Source organism: Hippocampus comes, unplaced genomic scaffold (genome assembly GCF_001891065.2).
Source record: "Hippocampus comes isolate QL1 unplaced genomic scaffold, H_comes_QL1_v1.1 scaffold85, whole genome shotgun sequence".
Classification (NCBI taxonomy): Eukaryota; Metazoa; Chordata; class Actinopteri; order Syngnathiformes; family Syngnathidae; genus Hippocampus; species Hippocampus comes.
In genome coordinates this window covers 3,730,004-3,757,122 of record NW_017805540.1, presented here as the reverse complement: position 1 = coordinate 3,757,122, position 27,119 = coordinate 3,730,004, and the positions used below count along the sequence as shown (strand labels likewise).

At 41.5% G+C, this 27,119-nt stretch overlaps 1 protein-coding gene across 8 annotated transcripts in view; it reads left to right on the top strand.

Annotated features, from left to right (window-relative positions):
• dtna (dystrobrevin, alpha) overlaps positions 1-27,119 on the top strand; it is a 33,335-nt gene that overhangs the window by 5,553 nt on the left and 663 nt on the right. For 2 of the 8 annotated variants that reach the window (XM_019878930.1, XM_019878927.1), the window contains exons 2-21: positions 3,997-4,064; positions 6,662-6,742; positions 6,809-7,022; positions 7,761-7,846; positions 8,522-8,676; positions 8,943-9,048; positions 11,132-11,298; positions 11,468-11,592; positions 13,777-13,785; positions 14,060-14,143; positions 14,266-14,319; positions 16,182-16,277; positions 18,128-18,209; positions 19,179-19,279; positions 20,871-20,984; positions 22,067-22,163; positions 24,304-24,463; positions 24,549-24,638; positions 25,466-25,692; positions 25,920-25,958. In XM_019878930.1, the coding sequence (XP_019734489.1) occupies positions 3,998-4,064; positions 6,662-6,742; positions 6,809-7,022; positions 7,761-7,846; positions 8,522-8,676; positions 8,943-9,048; positions 11,132-11,298; positions 11,468-11,592; positions 13,777-13,785; positions 14,060-14,143; positions 14,266-14,319; positions 16,182-16,277; positions 18,128-18,209; positions 19,179-19,279; positions 20,871-20,984; positions 22,067-22,163; positions 24,304-24,463; positions 24,549-24,638; positions 25,466-25,692; positions 25,920-25,937 (2,133 nt within the window). In that variant the 5' untranslated portion in view covers position 3,997 and the 3' untranslated portion in view covers positions 25,938-25,958. The remainder of the gene's footprint in view (positions 1-3,996; positions 4,065-6,661; positions 6,743-6,808; positions 7,023-7,760; positions 7,847-8,521; positions 8,677-8,942; positions 9,049-11,131; positions 11,299-11,467; positions 11,593-13,776; positions 13,786-14,059; positions 14,144-14,265; positions 14,320-16,181; positions 16,278-18,127; positions 18,210-19,178; positions 19,280-20,870; positions 20,985-22,066; positions 22,164-24,303; positions 24,464-24,548; positions 24,639-25,465; positions 25,693-25,919; positions 25,959-27,119) is intronic. The other 6 variants (XM_019878929.1, XM_019878928.1, XM_019878931.1 and 3 more) reach the window with 6 other exon arrangements.

Below are 27,119 nucleotides of genomic sequence, written 5' to 3'. Positions count from 1 at the left end.
ACATGCACGCGCGCGCGCACACACACACACACACACACACACACACACACACACACACACACACACATACGTGCGAATACGCAGGCACGCACAGACACCGAGATGAGCGAGAGCCGGAACTTCACTGAACACGAACGAAATTGAAACACACAGACATACCCCCCACCCCCGTTTCCTCCTTCCAACGCTCGCGCTCGACTTGGGACCAGTCCGCTGGCTCCGGGTCGATCGCGATTGACGTATTGGGCACCCCTACCTTTAAAGCTGACTAGCTTAGCGCTTAGCGCTGTGCACCGTTGTTTGCGCATGAGCGGTGATTCAGTTGTCATCCGATTGGTTGCCCTGTATGTCACTCAAGTAACGGGATTGATGATAGGCTGACATAGTTAGTTCTGTGTATTTAGCGCCGTTGTTTGAATGGCAGCGCCACCACCGAGGCCTTTTCGACGCTTGTCATGTCATGTCAAGCCCGGGAGCCGCATTGAACCAGCCAAAGAGCCGCATGCGGCTCGCGAGCCGCGGGTTGGCCACCCCCGTCATACACAATCTGTGTCTTGCTCAAGTTGTTCCAATGTCAAAACAATTTGTCCCATAGGAAACAATGTAAAGTGAATTGATTGATTCTTGATAAACTCTACAGGTTTTTAAGTGACATTTCGAATGGACTGTGGGGCATGCAAGCAGTTGCAGTTTCTGGCATGTGCAATATGTGCAGCCCTAGGATGCTGGGAACCAAAAGTCCAAATTTCTGACAACAAGGTTGCCTTGAGTTATTTTTTTTGCTCACTTTTGTGCAATTCAAGATTTGTGTTGGTTTTTTTTCATTGTATTTGTTTCCTTGTAAAAAATAAAACGACTGACATTCCTTTTTGAAGACACACCACTGAAAGGGAACAGGAAGGTGTTTGCATACCAATACTGTCACTGTCCTGTCATCAGTTTTGCCGGATTCAAAAAGGGTTGCAACTCTGCGTGTCATAAAAGGACGAAAAAGCAATATTGTCATTCTGTTTGTTTTTTTTTTAATTGTACCAGTACTGCTATAATTAGTCAATTTTGAATATAGCATTTACATTCACCTTTGCTTTGTATAATCACTGTGTGTACTGTGTGTAATTGATATTTACTCTATGTAAGCAAGGTAATTGACATTTACATCATTAGCAATTTAGCTGTGCGTATTGCTTATATTGTACGAAGCAGACAGACCCTTCCCTATGTCATAGTCTGTTCCATTTCTGGTTCAGTGGTGATCACACTTTTTTTCTTTGCCATCACCTGTACCCTGTGGTGGCATCCACAATAAGCCAAAGAAAACGAAAAACAAGATTTTGGAGTGCATTTTGTAGATGCTTACTGAGTTGAACTCACCAGAGATTTGCTGACATATTTTGGGTTTGAGCGACAAATCAACATTTCCACTATGGAATGTCAAACTGTCATTTTAGCACAGTTTAATAAAAGTTGAGAAGTTTGAACGGCGATCTTTTACTTGCCTAAATCTGACCTTGCAAATGTGTCGAAAGCAGTGGTTCTTAACCTGGGTTTGATCGAACCCTAGGAGTTCGGTGAATCAGTCTCAGGGGTTCGACAGAGCCTCTGCCATGGAGATTAAGACACACCGGACTCAACATGTCGATTAGTTATGACACGCCATCACTGGTTGGTTCATTTTGTGCACAATTAAAAAATGTATACGTCATACTTATACTAATTGTGTTTACTTTTTTCTGTTTTTAATGAATGCGTTTTTTAATGTCTTGAATTTGGGAAAATAAATAAATAAATAAATAAATAAATAAAATCATAGTTTTATTTTTCACTAATGACGGGTTCGGTGAATGTGCATATGAACTGGTTGGGTTCCGTACCTCGAACAAGGTTAAGAACAACTGCTCTAAACCCTCTGTAAACTCTGCAAATCCATCTGAACAATATTTGCACATTCTTTTTCCTCGCCAATTGTGGTTCAAAGAGCCACAAGTGACTGTTCGCATTGATTGGGATCAGAAAAGCAAACCTGCTGATTTTAAATCCCGGTATTTTATTTTATTTTTAATTGCGCCATGTGTGTCTGCAGAATATGGCTAATTACTGTCAAAGTAATATAAAATAGCATGCCTGAATGATTATCTCAAGGCTATCGTCCAAAGAAAACGACGACCCCACTAGCTACATCTCATAAATGATATTTGCGATTAAAAAAAAAAAAAGAAGAAAAAAAAAGCTTTCCTCCAGAAACTTTGCCTGTCTGCAGTGGGGTGGGGGTGTTGATTCAGGCGTGTAGGGAGGGGTGTGTGTGTGTGTGTGTGTGTGTGTGTGGGTGTGTGTGTGTGTGTGTGTGCGTGTGTGTGTGTGTGTGTGTGTGTGTGTGTGTGTGGAGACTTGCTGCCATGGCAACAATGCACATGACAAGGTGTATTAGATTGCCTGGACAGTGTGTGGTGAGGCGTGGTGTGAGTCGTCTCTCGGCTGCTCTCGCTGCCCCGCTTCCTTGAAAGTCTTTTCGTTGTCTTACTTATGTTCGCTCACCTCCCCTCGGATTCTGTGTGTGTGTGTGTGTGTGTGTGTGTGTGTGTGTGCGGGCGGGCGGGCGTGCGTGCGTGCGCGCGTGCGCGTGCGTGCATGCGTGTGGTACATTCAATTTGGAAAGGTTGCGAAACAAGATCAAGTGAAGAAGGGCGGGAACTAATACTCAGAGGCAAAAAGACAGCCCTTGAGCACTTCTAATCGGTGGACTTTGTGTGTGCTGATTGCTTACGATTGTGTCAAATTAATCAATCAATCAACAAGTGATCAATTATTAAATTAATCGACGCATATTTTAATAAACGAGTAAGCGTTTAGAGCTATTGTTTAACTTCAAATTGTCCAAATCCTCTGATTTCAGCTTCCAAGTAGTTATTATTCATTTGATTTGATTTCTGTAGTTCATCATGAAAGCAGACCGTTGATCTTTTGTGTGTAATCAAAATAAGACATGCGCCATAATCTGATTTACTTTTGGACAAGTAACTGAATCAGTTTCAAAAAGGTCGGTGAATACAACATCAGTCCATCTTCCGTGGCTTGAAAGTGGCTGTGAATCTTTGCCTATCTTAGCTGTCAAGTCATGGTTGAAGCAACTTAGTGTGGTCCAAGTTTTTACCGTATGGCAAAAGAACAACTCACTCACCACACACACACACACACACACACACACACACACACACACACACACACACACACACACACACACACACACACACACACACACACATTCTCAGAAAGCCAGATAAAAGATTTTCTTGATTGTTTAATTTCACAGTTGATGGATGACCAGGCACTTTATTATTTCAATAGTAGCCACTGAAAAGGTTAGTTTTACAAATCGCTTATATGTCCCCTTAAGGTCTCCTGAGATTAGGTATAGGGCATGAATTGATGGATTCTGTCTCTTGTACGGAGTTGATTGAATGTGCTTTCAGGCAAAATGGAGTGGACCACTGTACTTGGTTGAACAAGTTGGAAAACAGCCACCTGCGACTCAGAATTCTGTTCAGGACAACACATTTTTCTTGCTTTGACCTGAGCGCAAAACCTGCAAATTGGTGAGCTGTTGGAGGCTGTATTACACTCCAAAATCCACAAATCGGTGTTGCTTAATTGCAAATATGCAAGGTTTCACTATATTTCTGTTTGTGTGTGTGTGTGTGTGTGTGTGTGTGTGTGTGTGTGTGTGTGTGTGTGTGTGTGTGTGTGTGTACAAAAACACAAATGAAAGTATGTGAATTGGAGTTGTGGTCACGCTGAATGGTTGTCGTCTCATTATGTCTGCTCGTATTAATGAAGTGGTTAGAGTCTCGGCATGCACAATGGTTTTATCAGTTGCCTTCTGACGCTTCAGGGAATTAAGTCAAAAACATTTCGTGTTCAGTCATCAAATCGTGATTTTTATGAGGACGTCACTAAAAATCAGGGGTGCATGGATTGACTTTTACTCTCTCTCTTGATCAGAATGATTGAAGACTGCGGGTGGAGTGGCGTCAACATGGCAGACAGGAGGCAACTGCTCGTCGAGATGAGTAAGTACGAAGGCGCACGTGACCGTGTCCTAATCTATACTGGCCTCCCTTCACCCACCGGCCATTAAAATGCTCGCTACTTCCAAGTTTGCATGTAAGATGCATATGATGGAGAAGAAATGGTCCCACTCGCATCACATCCAGATTGATGATAAACTGAAGGAGGATGACATCACACCCTTTCCCAAACACCGCATCATATTTGCCCCGCTCTTGTAGGTAACAAGGTAACAGAATTATTTGAAGAGATGACGCACGGTCTATGCAGTCCGTTTTCTTTGATCACAGGGCACCTACAGTCAAACAAGCATTTCCACTATGTGGACAATTTATCCATCCAACCATCCATTTTCCGATCCACTTATCCTCACACGGGTCGCGGGTGTGCTGGAGCCTGTCCCGGCTATCTTCGGCAGTAGGCGGGGCATACCCTGAACCGGTTGCCAGCCAATTGCAGGTCATTCATAGACAAACAGCTATTTGCGCTCATGATCACTACCTAAATGCATTCCGGTTATAGTTAGCATTTGTAATTGAATCATTATTGACAGAAAATGCAGATTTTGTATTTTCTGATGTCTAATTGCAGTCTCAAATGCTCAAACTGTGCAGGATTTTACAGTGGCCTACAATAACCCTTAAACATACGTTTTAGGAATCAAACCGGCTCGTTTTTGATGAACATGGCTGTGCTACTGTGTTTTAATGGTGGTGGTACTTGGAGAGCTAAGTACATTTTTAGGAGCTGCTTCATGTAAAACGTTTGCGACCCACTGATTTTGAGTCTTCACCAATCCAGACATGCATGTTTCGGAATGTGGGAGGAAGGAGAACTATCTGGAGAATTCCCACACAAACACAATGAGAACATGCAAACTCATCCTGGAAAGACCTGAACCTGAGATCCAAACCCTCAACCTCAGAGCATTAATCTGCCCCCGATTCAAACAATTACAATATACAACATTTTGTTACAAAATCTAATAACCTGCCGGTGATGCAGCTTTCACTAGACTCGACACTTGGACTTAATCAAGTCTCCAGTGATCATGCTGAAAGTATCCACTTGGAAAAAAAAAAATGCGCAGAAAATATATTGCTGTGAAAATGTGAACTCATCCGATGCGTTTTTAAGACCTTTCACAATAAGGGTTGAAAAGCTCGAGTGAACTTCAGTTTACTGCTGCGGCTCTTGTCGTTGGCCCATTAAAAAGTAACTTCACACTAGACTGAGAGGCGGCACTTCACTTGTATCACTTTGGACGGCGCCCAAGGTCCTCAATGGCCTCTGTACCAAGTATTCTGAAAGCATTAAAATAGAAAAAAAAAACAAATAAATCACTAAACACATACAGATTTTTAACATCCCAAGATGTGAGAGACACATGATTGGGAGAACGGTATCTCCTCCCGCAAACCAAATGCACGAGACCTGACCTGTGAGAGCAGACAGAAGACACAAAAGAGAAGAAACAGTAAAAGTACACGAAGATTTACAAGTAGCAAGGCTAACTGTTGACTCATCTGGTAATTACGTAGTTGGGGCAAGCACTTCTCCTTCTCCTCATTTTTATTATAGCGAATGACTTGCAACACATCAATCTCGCTCCGCTTTCTGCTCAAATTACTCCGCAGGTTTCAGGCGGGTCTTCTGTTTTATATCACAATCCCAAGACCGTGCATCCGCCGAATGTGGCAGTTGAAGAGGTTTAGCAGTTACGATCGACATCTTCTGAGCAGATCTGGGATTTTTTTTTTTTTTTAATTATCGTCACAGAACCCACACTGACAGATAATCACCAGGATAATCTTTTAAGGATTTTGTTTTACCGATGAACGTTGCCGACCTTAAGGGAGTGGGGCTCAAGCTCAAATTAGTTCCAGTTGTTAGTGTGTGTACCATCCTTAACAATCTCCTATCGTAAAGATGGAACAGGTTTAACATTTGCTATCGTTGACAATTTTCCCAAGCAGACGAAGAGTTACTCTGAACTCACGCAACACCACAGGATAATCGCTTAGGATATTTTAGAGACAACCAGAAACCGACCAACTCTGCTAAATTTGATCATAAGGGCTAAAGTTAGGCACAATTTTGGATATGTGTGTACCCTGCTGAAAGATTATTATTGCAAATTTTGAACAAGTTTACCATTTACGATTGTCGAGCCTGATGGTTATCCTAAGCAGAAAAGAGGAAAAACCCTTTTGAACAAAACACATACACCACAGGATAGTCACTCAGACTCATTTTTCATAGACATCCGACATGGGATTTTGTTGGTAAGTGCTTTAGGATTTGGGATTGTCAATATTGATTTCATAGGTTTAACATTTACAACAGCTCCGACTGATTTCCGAGCCGATCAGGGAGGAAAAATCGGGCTTAAATTTGGGCCCATTATCAGTATTTGTGTACCACATTTTACCATGATGCTTTGTGGTGAAAAGTGGTTCCCATACAGTCCCACATCAATGGCAGTCAAATAACAATCCAAATTAGGATCAGCATCAAATTGTATACCCTGTGACTCTTCTGCTGGGTCTTTATTTGTTTATTTGATTCTGAGGTAATTTACTCGGAAAATCTTCCCCAGGGGCTCAGGATTTGGACTCCATTCGACTGTCGACATACAGGACAGCCTGCAAACTGAGATTTGTGCAGAAGAAATGCAACTGTGAGTACGGCATGTGCTCTCCCGCTTCTGCTGCGCTGCGTACAATTTTCCCCGCTTGCCTCCCAGTGCATTTGATCGACATCTGGAACGTCATCGAGGCCTTCCGAGAAAACGGTCTCAACACCGAGGAGCTCGAGGCCGAGCTTCCCGTGGCCCGCCTGGAAGTGGTGCTGTCCACCATACTGTACCAGCTGAACAAGCGCATGCCCACCACGCACCAGATCAACGTGGAGCACTCCATCAGCCTGCTGCTCAACTTCCTGCTGGCAGCTTATGACCCGTGAGTCATGCGTGGTTCTTTGTGGCCTAAGTTGGGAAGACTGCTGACTATTGACTGCAACAGTGTTACAACAAGCGGCAATAATGTGTCTTATTTTTTTTATTTTTGCACATCAAACACAGTGGACACTGTGAATCCAATATTTACCTTTCATGCTCGTTCTCATTGGGCACGCCAGTAAATTGGTGCCCAACATGGCTAATTTTGGTCAGGACTGGATAAATTGCCCGCCAATCACAGGGCACCTATTGACAAACAAGCATTGCACACTCGCATTGAAACCTATGAACAAATGAAAGTTTTCAATTCAACATGCATGCCCGCGTGATACACAGGAACCACATGCAAATTCCACACAGACGAGGGTTTGAGCGGACTCCGAGGCAACCGTGCTCAGCACTAACTCACAGAGCTATCGAAAAGTTTTTTGTATTACACAATTTGAAATTGAAGAAAAAAATTTGTGAGCCTTGAGTTAATAGGAATGGTGAACGTGAAAAGTTGAAATTGATAAACTGAACAATTTACAGTCATTCTAAACATATTGAAATCAAATTTGTTGTTTTTATGTTTTCATTTAATCGTTTTGGTTGCCATTACTTGCTTCAGTGTCTTATCTCGTCGTTTGTGTGTGTGTGTGTGTGTGTGTGTGTGTGTGTGTGTGTGTGTGTGTGTGTGTGTGCGCGTGTGTGTGTGTGTTTCTGTGTGAATAACCATAATAAAATCTTTGTTTTCTAGAGATGGCCACGGCAAAATATCTGTCTTTGTTGTGAAGATGGTCCTAGCAACCTTCTGCGGAGGGAAAATTCTGGATAAATTAAGATGTAAGCAGCATTTGTTGTTTCACTTGGAATTGTCCAAAATGATACATTTCACCACAATAATACATGTGGATTCAAGATCACGCACTCGGTGTGAGTAATTACTAGATTATGATCTCAGAATAAACACGGTGTTGAGCAAGTTTTCAGTTTACTAGAGGAAGTCTCTGAATCCATCAAATACTGCTCATTTCACTAGCATCCTCGTACCTCGCAAATCATCACCTTTAAAGAGACCTCCAAAACGGCATATTTGTTCAACCGTTAACATTGCACCGTCAAAGAGAGAAAGCCATTTTCCACACTTTAGATTGCTCAGAAATTTAGAAAAACACCTCAGACACGGGTCAATAGCATAGAGTTGTGAAAAAATATGACATTTGCCAAATCGTGACGGAAGAGGTTTCGCTGCCAGATTAAAGGTTCATTCAACTCTTTCATTTACTTTTATTTTGAAAGGTGCCAACATCATCTCCTGGCTGATAAACAGTCAAAGCGTGGGATGAATTCCTTGCTGTTTGTGTTTTTTAAACAAAACGATTTGAACAGCTGCTTGTCTTCTTCAATTTGTTTCCCTCAATAAGTGCGCTAATTGCACTGTGTGTGATGCTGTAATTAGCTGACTGCGTTGGAAGCTGACAATTTATTTTGATTGGTTTGTTTGATGTCGCTCCACAGATATTTTTTCATTAATATCCGATCCGGCGGGAATCATGCTGTATGCGCAGTTTGACCAATTCCTGAGGGAGATTCTCAAGCTGCCCATGGCTGTCTTTGAAGGGCCATCGTTTGGCTACACGGAGCAAGCGGCCAAGAGCTGCTTCATGCATCAGGTCAGCATTCAATAATTCAACCCCAATATTGTACAGGTATGTATTTTTACATACGTGACGGGTTGGGGTCACAGATCGCCTCGAGTCTGATTGTGAGGCAAAATGCAACGATAGCCATTTCGGAAGCGATCTCAAGTCACAACAAAGAAATAAGTGTTGACAGAAGCCTTGCCCCTTATATTGCCCCCCCCCCCCTCCCCCAACTTAAAGATAGATTTAAAAACAACTCCCTAACTTGACTAACACTTGGTTTGCATTGTGAGCAGAAAAAGGTCTCCCTCAACATTTTCCTGGACTCGTTGATGTCAGACCCGGCTCCTCAGTGTCTGGTGTGGTTACCCCTCATGCACCGGCTTGCCAATGTGGAGAACGGTAGGTGGCACAACAAATAGAGTGGAAAAACCCCAATCCATTTTTAGACACTAGTCCACCTTCCATTTGTTCAGATTTTGAAAGTATATTCCCTGAAGAAATAATGAAAATGGAAATGAGCAGCCCCTGTGTGCGCATGGTGGATCGTGGTTCGCACGCCTGCCTCTCAGGTTTGATTTATGGCTACCACCAGGCGATTAAGATGTAAAATATAGTGTACAAGAGAAATGTTCAATTTTAGGGACAGATTTACTCCAAACGTCCTTGAATTCTGAGTCCTACGATCCTTTTCTTACTGTATTCATAACTGGTTAGCTTTCCGTGTGGAAGTTGTTCTTTACACCATAACCCTAAGTCATAACCCAGTCACCGCATGAGCAAATGCATACGCCTGAACACAATGACCTATGAGGACCTCACATGCTTTGTCTCAGTCCTCTGAGGGTCATACTCTCGTCTTGATAAAATGTGAGGCGACAGTGTTTATTGTTATTCCTTGTGAGCATTTGTGAGTCCAGTGTTTTGGAGGTTTTTCTTCTGAGGTTTTTTTTGTCATTCCCCTCGGGATCGCTGCTTTTATGAATAAATCACAATTTGTGGCACATGGCTAAAAATGCACAGTTCTTGCAAGCCCATGAATACTGGGGGAAATACAGTGGTACCTCTACTTTACGAAATTAATTGGTTCTGGAAGAAATTTCTTAAGTAGAAAATTTTGTAAGTAGAAACGCGTTTTCCATATAAATGCCCTAACCTGTTCCAAGCGCCTCCAAAATTCAGACATAAATGTTTTCTAAAGCATAAAAATGCATCAAAATATGTAACAAATACAGTACATGTTACAATTATTGCACAATAAATGAGAGTTGTGCATAATGTAAAAAAACAGAAGAAGCGAGTAAAGAATAAAAATGATGGTCATTTAACTTTTAACTGCGTCCTCATCGTTTTTTGCCCTCTTTAGTGCATGTTCTCTCTCAGAAGTGGTTTTTACCTGGCGTTTTGAAAAGAACTGATCCAAGGGCGTTTGCTTTTGTCGGCTTTTAACAATCCTTTGAAAATGTCCAAGGCAAACATCATCAGCAGAGTGAGCAATCTCCCAACTGGTGAACACTTTTTCTGGGTGATTCCCATTTACGTAAAACTATCGGAATGCGTCATGGCCCAAGGGTCGAATGACAAGGACGCTGCATAGACACATATCTACTTATCAACACGCATAGACACATACGGTAGAGGTCCCTCTTAGCCAATGAGATGCCAGTATGAAACTTGGTAATAGCCAATGGCAGAGCAGCTATAAGTATGTTGCGTTCAGAAAACTCAGAGCTGCGAGTATCAACCCACGCTGTATTTTTACCTTTGGTATCTTGAAATTTCTTTTGTAACAAGAGGCAATATTTTCCTGTTGAGGCATTTCGTAACTTGAAAAATTCGTATGAAGAGACGTTCGTGTAGAGGTACCACTGTAGATGGATTTTAGGGGCCCTACATCAGCCCCCCCCCCCCCACACCCTACCTCCGCATTTAAATTCACTCTCTATGGCCCCCTGGAAAGCTTGAAAAAAATTGCCCAGTCACCAATATCACCGAACAATACAGAATTGAGTAGACTCTGATATCCTAACGGGACCCACAAAAAAAGTCTCAAGGACCTCATGCCTGAAATCGAACGTCAATTTGAAGCAGACATTTTGTGCTTGTACACAAGGGAATGAATTCTCCTAAATGAGCCCGGAAGCAGGTGGCCTAGACAAATGATCGACGCTAAATTGTGATCATTTTCAAATATGCATGGAACACAGCGTAAAATTTTGGTGATCATTTTGTGGATTTTCAATAAAAAATGTCGCGGTGAGTCCCCCCTGACCCTTGCTCAGTTATTTCATTTGGTTTTGAATTTGCATGGTGCGCCCGATCAAATAATCTCGCGGCTCGAAGTCCCGAACCCTGAGCAAGATCTAATCTCACCTCGTGTATCCTTACTTTACCATAAACAAGTCTTCTATTCAACGTACAATGCCCAAATATATGCGTTTTATACCGCATCTATTTATGCATGTGTGTTCTTCCCCCCCTGCAGTCTTTCACCCGGTCGAGTGCTCCTACTGCCACACTGAGAGTATGATGGGCTTCCGCTACCGCTGCCAGCAATGTCATAATTACCAGCTCTGTCAGGACTGCTTCTGGAGGGGGCATGCCAGCGGTCCCCATAGCAACCAGCATCAAATGAAGGAGTATACATCATGGGTAAGGAGTTGGGAGGGGGAGAAGGAGGAGGTGTGTCTGCAGCCGGACCAGTCAATGCGGCTGTTTGTGCACCATGACGTAAGGGTTGCACTCAGCCCCTATTTGTAACCAGCATCTCTAGTGGGCTTTTAAAGCAGTTTAGTGTACTCCTGGTGTCCTCTGCTCACAGAAATCCCCGGCCAAGAAGCTGTCTCATGCCCTCAGCAAGTCCCTGAGCTGTGCATCCAGCAGAGAGCCTCTTCATCCCATGTTCCCCGACATGCCGGAGAAACCTCTCAACCTCGCCCATATTGTGTATGTTATTCTTCATCTGCTTAGTTATTTTCTACACTTTGCCCACCAAGTAGGATCCGCTCACTGCCTCCTCTAAGTCTGATTCCAGTCAATCCCATGGGTCAGCGAATCAATGAGGCTTAATTGCAGCCCAGGGAGTGATTGCAATCTACAACAATGTCGCTACTGTTGCCTTCACTTGAGCTTTTGTGTTTTTGTGTGAGAGTTTCTCTGGTGCTTTCTGTTAAATCAGGTAGCTGCCCCAACAGAAATAGTCTCAGGGAGACAAAATGCTCCCATGAGAATTAAGTAGGAAATTCCATTCAAAGTGAACCTTGAGATTATGAGATACTTTTTTTTTTCAGGTACGACACAGAATTTGACTTGGTTGTTAGAAAAATTTATAACTTGAATCAGATGGAATTTTAGCATACCACCCTCCCCTAGCCTGATCAAAGTCAGCAAAGATGCGATTATCCTGAGCAATTATCCTTTGGTGCGCGGTGTGTTAGAGTGATTTTTCCTCCTCGAATCACTCGCAAAATGGTCGAGCGCTCTGATCGTGACGTAAAACAAAATGATTGCCATGAAGGAAGTGACCTGAAGTTTGCAATACTGCACTGCTGGAAGACAAAAACAAAAGGTGAACTCAAAATTTCAAGACGACAAACTTAGATAAAATTTTAAGTTGGGCAATTTTAAATAAATATTTTAGGGTTTGCTGTTGTGAATATTGTTTTTCCCATAAATGTTTCCAAAACTATTGTCTCTTGGACTGGCCACCCTACCCCAACTTAAAGCTGTAGGTAAAAACAACTCAGCAAATTGTGTTGGAGCAAACGGTTAACTTCGGTGCACTGTCTACTACTGTGGCTATATATGTCAATAAATTCTTCCATCTTAAATGAATTCAGGCCCACCCTGCCCCCCCCCCGCCCCCCAAAAAAATGCAAGTTTTTTACAGTGTACCGTACAGTAATCGAGGAGCAACTGGTTTTGTTGAGTGTTTGTAGGGAGTGTCTCTGCTGGGGGATATCGAACAGTCCTGCTGCCGCAGGTTGCGCTTATTTACACTAGAACGGTTTAAACTGATTGGCCGTTCATTTTTACCGTGTTGTCTGTCAGAGTTATTGTCGCCATCTAAACTCTGAAAACTGTTGTCTGTGAAACTGGTTGTGTGTTCAATCTTGATGTCAAACATCCCCAAGTTTTTACGATACAATAATATTTCAACTTCAGACAAAATGTCGGCTAATCTCATGAGACCAAAACTAAAAGATATGGTTTTTGTAGGTGTTTTTCTACGATTTCCTCGCATAAGGATACAAAGAAGGAAAATGTGATGATAGCTGCCATTTTGTGAGTTATGCCTGGGAATGTTCTCATTCACCCTCAGGGCATTCAATCAGTGGCAACTCTTTTGATTGTTTTGAATTTTGTGAGTCAATCATGAGCCACATGCGGCAGCCAGTCACACCTTCCCAAAATAAATGTGCCCACTGTATTTCAGAAACAGTGTTCCCCTTGGATCATTTTTGTGCCAAATACGTCTTATGGACAAGTATTACATTGGCACCATCTTGTGGCATTTTGGTAAGAAGCAACTACATTGAAGTGAGGCGAGGTGTTTCATTTAGTCAGCCGATAGCCAGGTTAAATGTAAAAGTAGTGCTTTGCAGCTATCCTTTAGCATCCGCTGGCAACCATAAACCTTTGAAGAGTGGCGCATCAATTTGGGATTTCGGCTAATTGCGGCAGGCCTTTGTCCCATATCCCTCATGAATAGTGGGGGAAACACAATAATTGCTAAATCTTGCCTTGGGAGTCTTAACATGGTTGAGTGAGGACAAAAAAAACCCCCAAAAAAAAACAAGAGTTCCAACACCATACCGGGCTATTCCGGTTTCATTTCTTGATTTAGCTGGTCACTGCGTCATTTGAATCCACTGCAAGTGAACTCTAATGTCCAACCAAAGTGAGAATAAGTAATGGCATCAGCACCTTTATTTGAATTCAGGCCATATTTTAATGGGTCATTGTTCGACACACACACCACCACTCCACAAAGTTGCATGGCAAAGATTTACACCATTAGCTGGCCTTTACTCTTTTATCTAGAAAAAAAATTATACCAGTATGCTAAAGGTTATCTCTGTGCTGTCTGCTGGTGACTTTTCTCTTTGTTCTCTACTTTGCTCTCTCTAGAGACACGTGGTGAGTGTTCTTTGATTCTTTCACACCTCCCAAAATGTGTCCCTTTGAATCACGGTGTACTTTTTGTTCTTCTAATCCTTTGTGATCACCCACCACTCACTCACCCACTCACACTTGAGCAGCAGCTAACTTCTTTTGCTCGTCTGTTCACTTCACTGCATGTCATTGTTCTTGGTGCTTTCTTCATTGTAATATTTCACATCACATTCACAGTCTAAAATATAATATTACTTTTGGCCACGTTTGGGGGTTGAAACCAATCCTTGTCTCCTAGGCCGCCAAGACCAATGAACGTCCCCAGTGAATATTCGTTTTCCAATTCAATGCCAACATCAGGGAACCCGTACTCCACCAAAAAGTGAGTACAACAATGGATGTCCTGGATTTTTCCTAGAGATCTTTACAGCTTGGAGTGCTGCCAGTGGACTCCAAACAATTGTTGGTGTCCTTATGTTGCCTCCTCTTGCTGAACGTTCCTAGTTTGCCTTACAGCAGGAGTCATGATATCGCTCAACATCTGTTGAGAGGCAGAGGGTAAGTGACACACTGTGTGAGAGTGCTCTCATGCATGTGTGTGTGCACTAATAAGGGTAATGATTTTTTTTTTTAAAAAAAGTGAAAATACTGGCACTTTAATACCTGACAGACACATATCAGTCATGGTTCAGACCATGTGCTGCATGCTTTTTTCCACTTTTAACGTTCAGCCTTGGTTTCACCACACTGTAACATATTTTCCCACATATGCTTAGGAGATTGTACATGAGGGAGTGCATACTTTTGCAACCACATGACATTTGTCTTTTTAACTTCTCTATTTTTTTTCAATTGAGTTGTACAGGCTATAGGTCACATTAATGGTGGAAATGTTTTCTACTTCCCCAAAAAAACATTTGCTTTCAAAAATTACATTTGATGGGTTTAGTGTACAAGTAGAAATATAGTACTGGCTCATCCAAAAAGTGGTTAGAGTATGTAACAAGTAAGTGTTTGAATTCACTCACATCTGCATTCAATATAAATGGAACACTTCTCCCTTTCGCAAATAGAAAAAAAAAGATGAAGTGACGAGTGAGTGGTATTCTATACTTTATTGAGCATGTCAGAGCATCTGGACACTGTGTTCACACAGGCTGCCAAGAAATTCATAATATGTCAAAACGTACACAACCAAGACTGACAGTGCCAGGTTCTGGTCCCAAACATCAGACTGGAATTCCAAGGTAAAGCAGGATCAGTCATAGTTAATGCAGTATACTGAAAGATTGCTCACAGTTGTATGCAGTGAACCACACCATTGGACCAGAATGTTCCCATAATAAACATTCTACTTGCAGCTCATTGTTTTGGTTTAACACTTGGACACTTACATTTCGGTCATCATAGGATTCAGCCAGAAGGATCAACAAAGCTGGGCAACTAGAATGGCCGTAATACCTCCACCTAGGCCCAATAAGCCTAAACCTCAATTTTCCCATTGAGGATCATTTATGTATGTATGTATTTTTTTATTCATTTAAACCTTCATTTATTTAGAGCAGTTGAGAACAGATTCTCATTAGCAATGCAAGAAAATACACTTTTGGAGGAATTGCGACCAAAAGTGGAATGCCCTGAATTGGGACAATATTCCCATCAAACATGAGCTAAACATTAGCTGATAGCAAAAATAGTTTTTTCACTGATTGCCATTTTTGGATTTGTGTAGTTTGGCCCACATTCTGCATCAACCAACATGTCCACAGTGGGGAAAATGAGCTAATTTGGGAGTTTAACAGCATGTCACAACTGCGGTTGCTAGCTTGCGTGCGCGCTAGCACAAACCTGAAACTGACATGACTATGCACGCCAGCCAATGTTCCCTTCATTATGTGCGCCACCTGTGCTTTCTTTACCTTTACAAGAGGGAGCCCATTGTTTGGTAGTTGAATGCTCAACGTATCGAATGAAACCACATGCTTGTTGAGCTTAGTTAGCTCTCTGGTGGAAACTGACCTTGGATAATGAATACTGACACCCTTCTCAAGTTTTTTTTTTCTTTCTCATCAACTGTATTAGTGGCCATAGGAGTTTCATAAAACGGGATTAGGTAGTTTTGGAGCACTACATAGATATGTGTAGTGTTTAAACTGTGCATGCGACGTGTAGTGTGTCTGCAGGGCATGTCCTTAATCACGCCGAAGGCTTTCATCAGCACACATAATGTGGCCTTGTTCCTCTTCAGTCACCCGTGAATGGCTGCTTTTCAGGCGTCTCCTCAAATCTCTTGTTTTTTTTTTTTCTTCCCGTATGCCTTTGTGCCAGCCCTCCTTTTGTCACCCGTGGTATGTCATGTTTTTGTTTTTTTTTTGGTTGTCTGTTATTTACTTTGTTTATGAACTCCTGCACGCGTCCAGGTTACACTGCAACCTGGATGCAGTTGACAGACTCGCGGACGAGCACATTCTCATTGGCCTTTATGTGAAACTGCTTCAAAACAACCCCAAAACATGGTTAGTGGGTGTGCTCTTGTGTGCCCTTCTCTGAATAACCTGACTGTCTGAAAACCATGAATGAGTACTACAAGGATTTTGTTTTTTTCTTACAACCACCAAAACAACATTTGTACTGATTTTCCCTCACTGGCCAATCTATTAGGTACCAATGTACCGCATTTGTTTTAGTGATGGTGTATGTGACCATATTCTACAGTGACGTTTGAAAGTAGCCTAGAATATTTGGGAAGTGACAGAGTTTTAAATTATTTTTTTTTCACCACTACAATGGATTTGAAATGAAAGGTATCGACTTTAATTGATAGGCTTTCAATAGATGGCATTCACCCTCCAGAAAATATGGTGATTCATGTGGAAAATGGGTGGGGAAAATTAAATTAAAAGATTTTTTTTTTTTTGCAATGCTATAAGACACATTTTGCAATATTATAAAAATGTATGTTAGTACGGAAAAAATGATAGTCATACACAAATAAAGTTGTAATTCTATCACGTTACCTTTTTCCCCCCACCTATTTAAGTGTAACAAGATCTTCAACAGTTCTCATGTTAACACAGCAATGCATTTATATCTTGACCTTCACACATATATGATTTTACTCCGAAAAGATGACAACTTTTTTAAAATTGCATCTTTAGTGTCGATTTGCGACTTCGTTCTCTTGATGTTTTTTCTTTTTTTCTTCTTTCAAAACAATCTGCCTTTATCTCTTAAGATCCTTCTTTTTTCTCAAAAAATATGACTAATAGTTTTAGTTAGCTGCTTGTTTTTTACTGTGCTTTTAAATGTTGTATTTTTTTAATTATGTCAAGCACATTGAGTTACCTTGTGTATGAAATGCTTCATATAAACAATGATTGCCCAAAAAGAACACCTCTATTTGCCTGAGATTTAAATTTGTCATGAAAGAGTTAGAATTTTGTTCGCCCAAAACAGCTAATTGTTATGCTATAACACACTGACTTTATAGTTGTAAAATTAGGACTTTGTTTTCTTGCCAATCCAATGATTTTTTTTAATTAATAAATCTGATTTGATCCTTATTGACTTTTGTTCCTCAACAGATATGATTTAAGAAGATCAAGACTTTAGTTTCAAAGAATATTGTGGCAACTTTTTTCTCTCGATGTATTTGGATTGTGTGTGTGTGTGTGTGTGTGTGTGTGTGTGTGTGTGTGTGTGTGTGTGTGTGTGTGTGTGTGTGTGCGTGCGTGTGCGCGCACGTTCTAGAGCAGATTAAATCATGTTAGAGCGTATTTCTCCATCTAGTGGGAAATTAGGTAAAATCTGTTTCAAATTGAAGGCGACAGCATTTTTGGCCCATGTTGCGTTTTCAGAATACTCATGATTGCATAACCGCAAATACAGATTATATTTTGTAGCGAGCTGATTAATGCTCAGATTTCTGAATGGTTTGTGCCCATATAAAGTAACATTCAAAAACGGTTTGCTGCATTTTGTACTGACTGAAATGTTTTTATTGTCAGACAGGTTATGTAATCTTTCTTTCTCTCTCTCTCTCTCTCTCTCTCTCTCTCTCTCTCTCTCTCTCTCTCTCTCTCTCTCTCTCTCTCTCTCTCTCTGTTTATTTCCACACTCACCAACAACATAAAAATAGAGATGCCTGCGCATGCACTATGTCTGCCCGCGTCTTAATGGAAGTGCTCTACCCTCTTATGTCTGCAGGAAAATTTAATTTTAACTCAGAGTAAAAATCTGTGTGTGGTCAAGTGAGTGTTTTCTTGTCTTATTCAGGTCTTCCATATGTTGTTTTTTTTAATCTGTACATTTCTGTGTATTCTCAGTGTTACATTGTGACTGCCATCTCTATTTTCCTCACCATCAGCTTATTGGAGAGCAGCAACCATCAAGACGAGGAGCACAGCCTCATTGCCCGCTACGCTGCTCGCCTGGCTGCAGATGCTGCAGTGAGAAACATGAACATACACTGGGGAAAGTCATTATTTCATCCCTGGCAAATTTATACATTTGCTCACTTACCAAGACATAAACAGACTCCAATTTGATGGTTGTTCTTCGATTGTATCACAGACACAATATCTGTCGAGAAAACACACATCGTTAGACCGCATCCAGGGGAGACATTTTTCAAAGAACACCTCATAATCCTGATAACAATTAAACATAACTATGATGCCATTCACGATGGAATTAATTGATTCTCAAATAAAAGTTGTCATGTTACAGGAACAAATCGTACTTTATAGTGAAAAAAAATTGTGTAGTGTTATGAGAACAGTTGAACAAAAAGTAATGTTTTGGCAGGATAAAAAAAAGTCCTATTTTCCCAAGATAAAGTCGCCGTATCATGATATTAAAGTCACAAGAAAAAGAAAGGGACTTTTCTAAAAATGGATTCTCGTAATGTTCTGCTTTTTATTCTGGAAAAGGCATCTTTATTCTCTAAAAATTAGGACTCTATTCTTGAAAAATTCTGCCTTTGCTCTCAAAACAACTTTCCCCTAGAATTACGGAAGCTTTCGATCGAACAAATGAATAGATAAATAAATGAACGGCTTTATTCTTCAAATCCCGGCAAACCTGTGGACCACCGGAAAGAAAACTTGCCGCTGTTCATATTGACACGAGTTTCCCCACCAAATCAGGATTTGGGTTTTAATTGGTGATCAAATACTTATTTCGCTCAATAAAATATCTTATATTGTGTGGTTTATTTTCCACATTGATGTTGTCTATTACCATAAACAACCATAAAAAGTGGATTTCTTTGAATAATGAGCAACAAAACTCAACTGGGGATCAAATCATTCTTTCCCACAATGTACTTGAAGTGACTTGGTGCACTTGATGTTCTTTTTGTCTCTTATCATTGGTGTGAACCGAACGGAGGCGTTGACACAGTGCCTCTGCTTCAGGCTCAACAGCAGCAGCACAGAGTCCCCGCAGACATGCCGTCTTCTCTCGATGCCAACAAACAGCAGAGGCAGCTCATCGCCGAGCTGGAGAGTAAAAACAAGTGAGGCACTGAACGCCCCCAGCTGGCCTTGTTGATTTTCTTTGGCGTCACGGCACCTGAACATAGTTGAGGCTTGGGCATACAGACTCTCAAGCTATTTCTTTTGAACCTAAAATGTGATAATCATGATCAAAGCTGGTATATTTTCTGGCCTGTAGTGTATTTGTACTAATGGATCCTCCCAAATTTTTCCGGCAACCCCAAAAACGGCATGGTTGTTGAGCTATGAGCATCACATCAACGAGAAAGTACAAGACATTTTCAACACTTTGGATTGGTCAGTAGTTTGTAAAAACAACCACGTGGTGATTGACCAAAATGATCGATATTTGAAAAATATGAAGTGGGCCGTTTTTGGACATAAGGATTTTTTCGACCAGATGCCAGCGAGACTTTCACAGCTTAATCTTTGAGAAGCTTAACTCTCACCTTAGTTTATTCATAGAACACTTTAGAAAACAACATGTTATATATCTTATGACTGATTATAACCACAAGTTTTCATTTTCAATACAGAACTTATGGGAATGTAACACAAAACTGAATACAATTGGTAATATCACCTGAGAAAAGTACAATAAATTTAGATTATTTTATGATACTATAATGCAGTGGTTCTCAACCTGGGTTCGATCGAACCCCAAGGGTTCGGTGAATCGGTCTCGGGTTCGACAGAGCCTCTGTCATGAAGGCTAAGACACACCCGACTCAACATGTCGATTAGTTGTGACACGCCCACTGCACATGATCACATTACATGGCTTGTCCAATCAGTGCTGTGGGAAATTTAGTTTGCTCAGTTGTCAATGTGTGGGAAATTTAGTTCGCTCAGTCGTCAACGTGTGACTGTCGTGATAGTATGTCGTGTGATTTTGGGGGGAATTTTTTCAATGCATGCTAACTATTTCGAGCAAAAAAAAGAAAGCGGTCAGACCAATATGTACAACATGGATTCACATGCATCACGGAAAGTGATGGGACTCAGCGTCCTATCTGCATGATTTGTTCTGCCAAGTTGAGCAACTCAAAACTGAAAGAACACTTCTTGAATTATATTTTTAATTTTCTCTAATGATGGGTTCGGTGAATGTGCATATGCTGGTTGGGTTCGATACCTCCAACACGGCTAAGAACCACTGCTATAATGCTTTTAAAATTTTTTATTTATTTATTTATTTATAACTTCTGAACATAGTATAGGCTTAAAGCACATGGAAATTCCACATTTAAAGCCCTGACAATCATTTGAGTGCTATACATGAATATTTGATTGTTCAGCCAGGAAATGGATGGATGGATAGATGTTCAATGAAATCTTTCCCCCCCCCCCCTCAAAATCCATCCCCCCACATGTATGATAATATGTTTATTTGAAGTGTTCACAGTACATAAGCCTCCCGGCAATGTTATCGCCGCCACCCAGCCAGGTCTATAAAATTGTGCATTCCTCCATCAGTCATGCCGGCGGGAGCTGCCCTTGACCCTCGTAACAGTCATTAGCTCTAAATCTCACTACTAAAGGGACTCTAAGGGATGCAGTGTGCTATAAATTGAAGACTCTTTCTGAAGTCTCTTTGTGCGTGTCACACAGAGAAATCTTGCAGGAAATCCAACGACTGCGCCTCCAGCATGAGGAGGCCTCGCAGCCGCCGCCTGACAGGGGTCAGCAGAACCCAACACTGCTGGCTGAGTTACGACTTCTCAGGTAAGCTGGACACTCCATCCAGCACAATATTTTATAGGGGACAGAGCACATACATTATTTTGAAAGCTGAGTTGAAGTGCTTGTTTGTTCTCTGGAGTGCCTACTCACTTACCAAGTGTAAAATGAATTACCAAAACAAAAAAAAAAGAATGGCCTAAACAAATCAATTGTGAGGTGCTTAATTCAACAAAATGTGAGCTTTTCTGAGTTTTTCAGGATAGTGAGGTAACACTGGGACTCATTTACATACTACGGCCCCCCCTTACTGAGTTTCTCCGCTCATGACTTGAAAGCTAGGCGTGGGGAAGATTAGCCATTTTCAAGCAACAGTTGGACTTCACGGAAGCACTGTCCTGTTAAAGCCAAAAGATCAGCAGAACTGTGTTGTTACTCTAGCAAAAATTTATCATTAGCTAACTCCGTTATTAGTGTAGCGTTTGATAACGAGCACATACTCGAATGTTCTGTGAAGTTGTGGAGGGTGTTTGTGTTTCCCAATGTGTCTGCCTCATGTGCCACATGCACACATCTGCACACAAATTGTTACACCAAATGTTACTCGCTGACTTGCCAGTGAAGTTCTGCCTCCGCCAGTGAAAATACAATCTATGCTTTTGCTGTGTGTATAGATGTTATGGGCTTGGGTGCACTTTGACACCTTGGCCCTCATAGTAAAGAATGCTGTACTTGCATTGGCAACCCCTCACAAGGCGGGCGTGGTGTGAGCAGTGGTTCATTTGCATGAAACAGGCCTCCTTGCTCCATGGAGCATGTGCCAGACATTTTTGCAAGACAAGGAAAACAAGCAACAACAACAAAAAAAATGTGCTCCTTCATTGATCCTTTTACTGACAGTAGTGGGGGCAGGATGAGCTATGACTCATTTGCATGAGTGGACCACCCCCCAAAACCTTAAATAATACGCTGTGTAACATATGCTGTAATTCTGTGCCCTGATTTAAACATTTTGGGGGGAAAAGGTAAAGAAAGAGTTAAGTGCAGATTGGAACTGCTTGACTTAGTCTGTGTGGATGTGACCTAATGGTGTCATCAATCTGTACCTTTTTTTTTTCACTTGTCAGGCAACGCAAAGATGAGCTTGAGCAGAGAATGTCGAGTCTGCAGGAGAGTCGCAGGGAGCTCATGGTGCAGCTGGAGCAGCTAATGATGCTTCTCAAGGTAGCGCAGACAAGAGCCCTCCATCTTTTTTCACGGCTTCTTACAGTCACTGCGCTGTTGTGAACTCGAGGTGAACGTTTTTATACATTGTGTTCCATGTTGAAAAGCGATGCTTGAACTAGCATTCAAATTGGGCCATTTTGTGTTTGGTATTTTCAGATAGTGTCACATAATAGATTACTCTGGCACTATTTCATAAAAATCTGCTCCAGAGTCCAATTTAATATCGTAAATATGGATGCAACTGTACAGGCAAAATGTAAGTAAAACCTCAATCTGTAAGGATAACCATGCACCCATTTTCTTCTGTACATACACTCAATAGGGCCATGAGTGAGCTGGTGTCCATCCCTGCTGATTTTGGAAGGGGTTGATGAGCTGAAGATTGTTTTTGATCTTTTTTTTTTACCCCGGTTTCCTCCAACATTGATGGCACGTTAATGGAACACTCAAAATTGTCCCTATGTGTGAATGTGAGCGCGGATGGTTGTTTGTCTCTGTGTCCCCTGCGATTGGCTGGCAGCCGGTTCAGGGTGTCCCCCGCCTACTGCCCGAAGACAGCTGGGATAGGCTCCAGCACGCCCCAAAATGTGAGGATAGAGCGGATCAGAAAATCGATAGATGGATGGAATTTGCAGTTAAATCAACAAAATTGAAGCAAAAAAAAAAAAAAACATACTACTTGTAGATGTTTTTCCACAATGACAAAATAATATCTTTTTAATTCAAACAATTAAGGAGTCTTTTAATTTAATTTACAAAAGCATATGTGGGTAGCCCAACAACACTTACTTTTCAACCTCCATTACTTTCAGCTTTACATAGTTTTGCCCTGCAGACGGTGTTGTGTGCACACAAGCCTCTTTCGTGTTGCCTGTCAGTTGTAACTTCTGTCTTTTTAGCCTAGCAACATTTAGAGCCATATCAGAGGCGGAACCGTGTCTTGAGTGTGAAGGTATTCTGCAAAAGCCACTGTTACTGTCCCACAAATGGTTGTAGACACACCAGACTCTGCATTATCTTTGGTCATATGTGATTGCCATGTCACAGTTGTGATCCAACTTTGCTGATGCTGCAATTTTGTGGTTCCCTCACAAGTACCCAAACCCTTGAAATACAACTGATGTCAGTCTGAGACCGATACCTAGTATTGGTACTCGCCCATCCATAGTTTCCAGTGACTATGCTTAACTGGTGGAGATGCTGTTTTCCGCACTATAGGGCGCACCAAAAAGTCTTCCATTTTCTTAAAAGCTCACCGAGCGCCTTAAAATCCGGTGCGTCTTGTGTATGGTCATTACGGTAATATGTCGACCCCAAGATGGCTTCTTGCTGGAGACATGCTTACAATGTTATAACTTGCTGTTGGTTCAGTGAACTGTGTTGCTGCTTTATTAAATAAGTTTTTGTTGTGGCTCCGAAAAAAGGAGAGCTGTGGTTTTATTTTTTTTTTAAACGCAGACTTTATTCATGGTTTTCACAGTCTCAACAAATACAGGTACTGTACGTCTTTGTCCGTCTCCGTACCTTCTCTTTTTCCGTTCCACTTGAGAGCCGTTGATGGCCGCCTCCGGAAAACGTAAATTAATGATTACTTCAATGAAACTACGAAGAAAATCAAGCGAGGAAATCACAAAATAAATTCTGTAGGGGGGATATAGAATTTATTTTGTGATTTCCTCGCTTGATTTTCTGTTTTGATGCATTGTTTTCAATTTTCGTAGTTTCATTTCAGTACAGTAATAGTTAAGTTACGTTTTTCGGAGGCGGTCATGAACACCTCTCGAGTTGAATGGAAGGAACGTAGCACCATCTAGTGGAGGCATTGTAAATTGCGCCTTATAATGCGATGCGTCCAATGTATGAAAATTACAAAATAGCCATTCATTGAAGGTGCGCCTCATAATCCAGTGCACCTTTTGGTGCGGAAAATACAGTCAGCAAAATTCTAGCAGAGTTGTAGGGATCAATTCCTGTATTTATTTAACACAATAAAATGCACAATTGCAATCAACCAGGCACAAATAAGAGAGTGTTACTTTCTCTAAAAGTGAGGAAATAACGTGAAATAATCATTTGCCTCAGTCCCAACTCTCACTTAGTTCGAAAATGTGTACTTATGCGTTGTTGCGAATTGCAGACTCAGGGTCCCGGCTCTCCACGCTCGTCCCCCAGTCACACCGTCAGCAGGCCCGTTCCCGTGCCCATCCACTCTGACTCAGTCGGCACCACCCCGACTCACACACCTCAGGACTCTCTCATGGGTGTGGGAGGCGATGTTCAGGATGCCTTTGCTCAGGGTAACGCAGCTCAGTTCCATTCCAAAATCACGACAATGTGGTAAGATGTTGTGATGGCAATATTTTCTTCACTTCTCCGTCCAAGGTCCCAGGAGAAATTTGAGAAACGACCTCCTCATCGCTGCTGACTCCATCACCAACACAATGTCATCGCTGGTCAAAGAGTTGAATTCAGGTACAACTATCTTTTGGAACAGATTTAGTCAACAAAAAACATCAAAAATGTTTTAGTTACATGTACATATTACTCTATAAATACGGCTATTATAATTCATATTTATTTAGTAATTCTTAATAATATATTTCATAATTTGGGAAAAAACAGTACCACATTAAGAAATTACAGTTGCCTTAAATATCAAACAAGCAAAACAAATAATGTGACAGCTTATGAATCATGCGACGAGCACTCACCTTTTACTGAAGCTTTTTGATCTTTAAAAATGTAAAGTCGATACTTCAGCGTGTTATATTTTCCTGTTTTTATTTTGTATAATACAGAGAAAGCAGCAGTTCTACAATTCTAAATTCCACTCAAGTTCACCACATAACAGTAGCTAACACACAAAAGCTCTTGAATTGATGCTATCACCACTAACTTTAGCCTCGAGCTAGGCAGCAGCCCATTTGCACCAAGTGTGATGTAGAAAACTTTGAGCTATGAAATTTGTCAAAAGCGCAAGATATTGCGACGAACTGTGTGTGTTATTTTTGTGTGCTGCTGTTGAGGGCTTGTGGCAAAAACATCAAAGTAGCTTCTGTTATTTAATGGATTCCTAATTTGTTTGTGCAAATGTGTTTGTCACTTTGCAGTAATGTCCTGTTTTTGAATCAAGGAATGAAACTTGAAAGATACTTTTTTTTTTTTTACCCGGTTCATCGATTCACCCACAAACATTAATCAATTAGTAAAATAATGGTTAGTTGCATCCCTGCTATACTTGATGTTCTTTGTTCACTCACAATGCAAAGATTTCTGTCAAGTGCCCTGTTCTCTCTTAGAGGGTGGAAGCGAGACTGAGAGCACTGTGGATTCCGACCTCGGCCGCGGCGACACGTTTGCAGCAACAGCAACAACCTCAGATCCCTTCCTCAGTTTCAAGCCCAGGATCGCCTCTGCAGAACACGAGGACATACATTACGGGAACGACCTGGAGCGCCAACTGGAGGACGAGCTCAAGTTTGAGGAGCTCATGAAGCACAGGCAGGACCCGGACAAAGCCTGCATGGTGAGATCTCCTTTTCCAAACGGCAAGTGTGGCCAGAAAATGGCAACCTGAAGAGTGCATTTTTTAATTTGGTGGCCAGGCTGTTATTTACTCACCTGTTGAACCAGAAGTATGCTCGGGATAATTTTATGATGTTTACACTTACTTACTTACTCAAGGTGATTATACAAAAGAAAATAGGGTTCTAATCTGCCGTGTGTGGTATTGCTGTTCACTTTGTGCTACAGATGACACTGCAGCAGTGACGGCGTGGATCCTAGACACTGGTGAATACGCACTCCACAAATATCCCCCTCCTTCCCAAAAAAACAAAACACTTCAATAATTCTAATGTATGCGTTTCAAAATTGTTACCTCACCAATTTTTTTTAGCTTTAAAATATTAAGGCTCTAAAATTCTCTAAAATTGTTAATTCCATTTTTTTAATGAAACAAAACTGTTCTTTGTCATGTTGTGTGAAGGCAGTGGAACCAAAAAAAGCAGGGAGGCAGAAGAACCAGGGAGTACTAACGCGCGCGCGTGTGTGTGTGTGTGTGTGTGTGTGTGTGTGTGTGTGTGTGTGTGTGTGTGTGTGTGTGTGTGTGTGTGTATATACAGTAAATTTGATCTCAGATGTAAACACACACACACACAAACGTATGTGTACACGCACACACAATCGTATCGTATGTGTACACGCACACAAATGTATGTGGCCTCTATTTTGATTCCAATAGTGCACAAGTATGAGCACACACTTATTTGACACTTCATATTGTCAGTGTAGAAAGAAAAAAAAAGGGAAAGAAATTGCGAAATTTACGATCAGCATTCACTTTCACTTACATCAATTTCTTGGATAATGTCTTTTATTTTGCTTCCTCCGTATTTCATTTTGATCACTTTTACCCTCTCTTCCAGCATCAGAGCGCTTCTTGTCTTAGCTGCTTGACATCCAAAGGTCCGTTTTGTAGCCATTTTAGCAATGCAACGTTCATGCTGCGTCTGAATCTAACAATAACAGATACTTCCTGGACCCGGCGGCTTTTCTTTCCACTATCTCACTGTCTAACTCGACCTCCCCTCGATCGCCACCCAAGACAGCGTTTCTCAGCTGATGTCATGGAATGAACTTTTCAGCCAGCCACGGGACGCTTCGTAGTCCTCGATGGCCATAGTTAGCGCGATGGAACTCGCCTTCTCTCTAATTAGCGCTCCAGTTAGCGTAAGGTTTTTACCATGATAACAAGTAAAGCATTCCAGGAAATGTTCGTTTATTTGACTGTCCCTCGAGCCACAAGCAATTTACTCTGAGCAGCTAATCGGATGCATTCCACTCTATCTTCCACGGATCTAGCTACAGTATCTACACACATAGACAGTGAGGTCCCTCTTGGCCAATCGGAGGCCAGGATGATGCTCGGTAAGCAAATGGCAGAGCAGCTAT